This window comes from Geotrypetes seraphini, chromosome 4, assembly GCF_902459505.1.
Source record: "Geotrypetes seraphini chromosome 4, aGeoSer1.1, whole genome shotgun sequence".
In the NCBI taxonomy this organism is placed as follows: Eukaryota; Metazoa; Chordata; class Amphibia; order Gymnophiona; family Dermophiidae; genus Geotrypetes; species Geotrypetes seraphini.
This window is the reverse complement of record NC_047087.1, coordinates 177235920-177241919: the sequence shown is the minus strand read 5'-3', so window position 1 is coordinate 177241919 and position 6000 is coordinate 177235920. Positions and strand designations below refer to the sequence as shown.

The following is a 6000-nucleotide window of genomic DNA, read 5'->3' as shown; positions in this document are numbered from 1 at the left end:
TGAAGAAGAACTTCCTAATGTTTGTACGGAATCTATCCCCTTTCAATTTTAGAGAGTGTCCTCTCGTTCTCCCTACCTTGGAGAGGGTGAACAACCTGTCCTTATCTACTAAGTCTATTCCCTTCAGTACCTTGAATGTTTTGATCATGTCACCTCTCAGTCTCCTCTGCTCGAGGGAGAAGAGGCCCAGTTTCTCTAATCTTTCACTCTACAACTCCTCCAGCCCCTTAGCCATCTTAGTCACTTTTCTCTGGAACCTTTCGAGTAGACCCTTTCAAGTAGTACCGATATAAAATTCTCAGTGAAATAGGAAACAAGAGTGAAATCAAGCACAGTTTGCTGCAGGTCATGACTTTAATGGTTAACTACAGAATGTATACATACAAGAAATGGGAGAACTAAAGCTCAAAGAACTAGAAAGGCTACAAAATACAACACATGGACCAATACATTTACAAAACATTCAAAATCCTTACAAAATGGCCTGTATTGGTCCTTTTATGTTTTTTTCTTCATTTTTTCATTATTTTTTTTTTTACAAATGTATAGATTGTGTGGCCATGAAAAGGGTAGTTCATAGATTTTTTTTCTTTTCCCTGCTTTACAATTTACATGTATAAAGAAAAAATACAGTAGGTAAGGTTGTGTTTCTTTCACTTAAACAAAGCAAAACAAAACAAAACAAAAAAAACCCTCCTCCCAGATGCTTCATTTCCTGCTGCCTTTGTGATGAGGGGTTCTGAATAAAAGAAACACTGGACATCAATCCTAATTTCCTTCCAAAGCATCTTCTTTTCTTTTATATTTATGAAATATTGATTTAAAGTTCTCTTCCAAATTCACAAGAAAAAAACATAATATTGAAATTAGTTTTCAATATTCTTCGGGACTGAGAACAAAGCAAGAGCTCTGTCTTTTTTTCCTCTTTTGACAAGTGCTTGGCATCAGCTGTTGTCCTCATCTCCCACTCCATTATGAAGGTCATGCTGGTGCCAGTTATCTTGCTCTCTCCTAAACCCCAAATTTGCACAAACCCACCTAAAAGTCCAGACAAGGTTTTATTATTTCTGGTTCAATGTATTTACATTAGTTCAAAATATTCACAGCATCTTCTAGATTTTGGCGAAAAAATTTGTACATATATATATATATATTTATTGAAACTTTGGAACATTCCAACCCTTTCCCCTCCCCCAACACACCCTCAACTATTCCTCTCAAAGGTTGTTTGGTTGGTCTGTCCCTGAAGCAGCTGCTGAAGTCAGGTAGAGTATTCTTCCAGTTGGTAAAACAAGGTGATTTTAGGACCACCACTCGTTCCACATTGGCATGAGTGTAAACAAGCTTCCATTAACTTGCACCAGTGCCTTCCATCACCTGCTGAGCTTGCTTCTGGCCCATGCAGCACTGTGCAACTGACTGGAATAGCCTAAAGCAGAGAAAACAATGGAGGTTACAATAAGAACAAGGAGTTGTGCCCATCATTATATGCTTCCATATAAACTTCTTATTTGCTAGTAGTTAAGGGTTGCCCACTCCATGGTCTCACTAGCTGCTTCACAGCTCTATAAAAAATACATCAGTCCATTTTCTTCATAAGATATTGAGAGCTTCTATACTGCTACTAATGACTTGGGAGTCAATTCAGAGCGATCTACATGAGCCTCTGCAAATACATTATAGTGACTACACTATATGAGCTTCTGTAAAGGTGTTATGATACATTAGCTTCTGCAGAGATTTTACCATAAGGAATTGTGAGGTGTTACAATGCATGGTCTCTATAGTGAAATACACAGAGCTTTGTGGTGGTGTTAGAGTTATTAATATCGGCATGGTTATGCCATAATCCATCATCCTACTTATATGCATATGTTTATACCAAATCAGTTGTCCTATGTATGTACACATGTAATACTAGGTTTACTATTGCAGCTAAATACACTATACACTTTTTTTTTTTTTTTTTAAACATACATCTTAAGGAGGTTGGCCATTTCAACTAAATATAATTTATTTACATGCATCCCTGAAAGTTCTAGTTTCCTTTCTCTGTCAACTTCATAGTTTCAGTTGAAGTAGTTTGAGAAAAGGATAGTCTTTATTCCTTTCTTGAATTTTCTGGTGTTCTTTTCTAACTTTAAGAACATTACCATTAAGAATATGGACATCTTTTATAAATGCGATTTACTAAGATTAATAAGAAATACCAATAGGATCAATTTTCTTATGCTACCATCAATTTCTAGGAGATCTTGAAACAATGTTATATATTATAAATCATGATTTTAGATCAAAGTCCAAAGCACTTGGGAGAACATGGATACTTGGGTCTTTACACTGAATAACTGACATGCCCCTGGTATCCCCAATGATATAAAGGTGTTCATACGAGGGGGTGCTGAAAAGTTCTCAGCCCAACCAACCAATCTATTAAATTCTGAGCATTATTTTGCCACTGTAACTGAAAAGAGTTATCTTATTTTGTTAAGTGCCAATTTACAGAAAGTTTCCAAGTTTATTAAAATTTTGTTATCCTGCCATATCAGATATCAAGGCGGTTTTACATAAAAAAAATAAGCAAAAACAGGGAACTACTATACACATTAGGATTCAACATCAAAGGACGAACTACCAGGACTAACATGACTGACCTAAACAGACTGGCACGAGAGGAAGGGGAAGAACTACAATTGTTTGAAAGGACAAAAAAAGGGAAAACAAAATTCTATTTTTTGACTTTGTTTCAGGTTACTGATTGAACCATATCCAAGTCATTCTCTTCTTGGTTGGGCTGAGAACTTTTCAGCTCCCACTTGTAGTATTCTTACCGTATATACTCGAATATAAGTCAATCTGAGAATAAGACGAAGTACATTTTTCCCCCCTAAAAAGGAGGAAAAAAAAGTTGACTCGAATACAAGACCAGGTGTGTGTGTTAATATTCATGTGACCTACCAGGATCTGTACCCTGCCCCCCTTACTCCCTTCCCCTGCCAGGCTCTGCACCTAGCCCCTTCCCTCATTGCCCTGCCAGACTCTGCACCCAGCCCCCCTCCCTGCAATGCACCCTGTTCCCCCTCTCTCCCGATGCTCTGCAAGCCTCCACCGGGTCTGCCATATGACATGGTGGGCCGGAACAGGAGGGATTCCCTCCTGTCCTAGCCGACTCTTGCCAATTTTTTTTTTACCTCTCTCCCTCCTCATCCCCCACCCCCACCCCCACATAATTTTTTGAATCCCTGGTGGTCCAGCAGTATACTGGGCATTAGCGACCTTTCCTCGTTCCTGCCCAACACTGAGCCACTTTCTAAATGTTTGCCAGGAGAACTTGGGGCAGCCATTCAGCGAGCGGCTCAGTGTCGAGCAGGAGTGAGGAAAGGTCGCTCATGCCCAGTACACTGCTGGACCACCAGGGGTGGGGGAGATGTGGGAATGAGGAAGGTAAAAACAATTGGCAACATCAGCCGGGACAGGAGACGGGAGGGATCCCTCCTGTCTTGGCCAACCCCACCAGACTATATGGCAGGCCCAGGGGAGGCCTGCAATAAGTCTGGCGGGGGGGGGGGGGGGGGCAGGTAGGCGATGACCCGAATATAAGTGGAGACCCCCATTTTTGGCCATTTTATATTCGAGTATATATGATAATTTTCTCTTTGAAACAGGATAATGCAGTGTAAATGGCCATCTTCCCTAAAGCTGGCATGTAATAGTTTTATGTAGGGGCTGCACATTTAATGTGTTAAATGTTTAATGTGTGTTAAAAATTTTAATGCACATTTATGCAGGACCCTTTACCGCCTCAGCTCCACCCTGCCACTCACTGCTGCAGTTCCATATATCCCTTTCTCTCCGACTTTTTATAGCCTGCAGGCAGTGCTAGCTATTAAAGCAGAGCACTACCGGCAGACTAGCTGGCTCCATAGTCTCTTGTGGTCTCTAGCATCTCTTCTACACTGGAAAAGAAAGTTACATCAGCTGATGTCACTTCCTATTCTGGTATAGCAGGGACACCAGAGATTGCAAGAGACACTGGAGCTAGCTAGACTGCCGGCAGAGCTCTGTTTTAATTGCTAGCACTGCCTGCAGGCTATGAAAGGTCAGAGAAAGAGAGGGAAGGAGGAGAGAGCTACCCGACACCATGGGAGGGAGAGGGAGAGAGATACTCTACCATGGGGGGGGGGAAGGATTCAGGAGCACAGGAAGATCTGCTGAGGGGAAGAAGGATTGTGGATCTCGGTGGGGGGGGGGGGGGGGCTGAAAGGGAGAAGTAGGAGCACATGAAGAGGAAGATTTGCTGCAAGACAGGGGTGCAGACAGAGTGGGGAGGGTAGAGTGTATAGTGATGTCTGAGGGGGCCAGACTCTGGAAATAGGAATGGAAAAAGCAAGGGAGATAGTGAGTGACAGAAGAGGGAAGAGGAGAAATAGTGAGCATGGAGTGTAGGGAGAGTGAGGGAATAGAGAAGAGAGGGTATATGTGGAAGGTAAAAAAGGAAGGGGAGGGAGATGATAGCACCCATGAATGGCAGAGAAGGGAACAGAAACTAGACAGATTTGAAAAGGAGGAAGAAAAATGGAAGAAAACTTTATCGTGTAAAATGAATATAGGGCAGGAAGTAAAGAGGAAGAAAAAGAAAGAATAAATAGACAGGAGGCCCTGGAAATAAGAGTTCAGAGCACAGGAAAGTAGAACCAGAGATGTGGAACGAGATGATTAGAAAGATAAAATAATCATATAACAAAGGTAAGAGAAATGATTTTATTTTTAGTTTAGTAAAGGGGGGGGAGGTAATATGATCTGATATATCGCCTTTCTATGAGATAATTAAATTGAACTGAAATGTGTCAGTTTGAGAATTTATATCTGCTATGTATATATTGGCCTATACAGGTGGGAATGCTGATAGGTTCTTTATGTAATTAATTGTGCAATTAAAAGTTTTAATCAATGTCCAACCCTAGTTTTAAGCACTATGATATAACATGGGATTATCTTGTTTATTAATATCTTTCATTCACATCACCAGCAACCAATCACCACACATTACTCACTTCTCAATTTCAGGGGCACAGTGAACAAATTCATGATTCCAGAACTTAAATGCTGGATTTTTAATCAGCTCAATGAAGGTAATGAGGAGCCCCCACGGGTGAGGCCGGTTAACAATCAACCGTTCTAAAAGAACCCTAAAACAGCAAGAAAGAAAGTTACTAGCCATGTGTTCCTGTATGAGTTTAAAAATCTAAATCAGCTAACTCAATTATGGGCACTGCAATTTTTCTTAACATTTCATCGGGTGTACTATCCCAGATTACATTGTAATTTATAAATTGCTACAAACAAGTAACAGAAAAACAAGGGAAAAGAAAACTAAAGCAATATACACATTATTTCCTACTAGTCCACATTAAGGGTAACATAGGAGGCAAGTAATCAATAAAAAACAAAAATACAAGCAGAGCAGGCAAATTTTCTTTTCTAACCCTGTTTAAACCTGATCATGTCAAGAAGATATGATTTAAAACATTTATTACTAATAAAAGTTTCTATATGCACTGGGTCTAAAAAAACATATGAATCTGTGCCCCATGTCACCAGGCAGTAACGTGGGAACTTAAGGAAAAAAGATCCGCCTCCAGCCAAAACTTTAGGCTTCAGCTGGAGGAAAGATTTACATTGTTTCTGCGTTTGTCTGGAGACATCAGGGAACATTAATATAGCCTGGCCAAAAAAGGGTACATTCTTCTTTGAAAAATAAGCATTCATAATTACCATCTTAAAAAAAAAAAAAGATGGCAATTATGAATGCTTATTTTGAAGATAATGTTATTAAAGTGGATTTTTTCTGAATTATTTCTTGCGATGATTCCAAAAACTTTGTTAAATCTAAACTATCTGGAGAAGTCAGATTAAAATATCTGTCTCCCTCCTTTCTAACCGCTCGAGGTAAATAGTAAGCATTCTTTACTTCCATAACATCTAAACTTAATTGTAATA

At 39.8% G+C, this 6000-nt stretch overlaps 1 protein-coding gene across 13 annotated transcripts in view; it reads right to left on the bottom strand.

Annotated features, from left to right (window-relative positions):
• Window positions 1-340: 340 nt before the first annotated feature.
• The window catches only part of CNOT1 (CCR4-NOT transcription complex subunit 1), a 1050915-nt gene continuing 1045255 nt past the window's right edge, over window positions 341-6000 (bottom strand). For 9 of the 13 annotated variants that reach the window (XM_033940598.1, XM_033940586.1, XM_033940590.1 and 6 more), the window contains 3 exons: window positions 5055-5189; window positions 2832-2887; window positions 341-1429 (listed from right to left, as the gene is read on the bottom strand). In XM_033940598.1, the coding sequence (XP_033796489.1) occupies window positions 1374-1429; window positions 2832-2887; window positions 5055-5189 (247 nt within the window). In that variant the 3' untranslated portion in view covers window positions 341-1373. The remainder of the gene's footprint in view (window positions 1430-2831; window positions 2888-5054; window positions 5190-6000) is intronic. The other 4 variants (XM_033940591.1, XM_033940594.1, XM_033940597.1 and 1 more) reach the window with 1 other exon arrangement.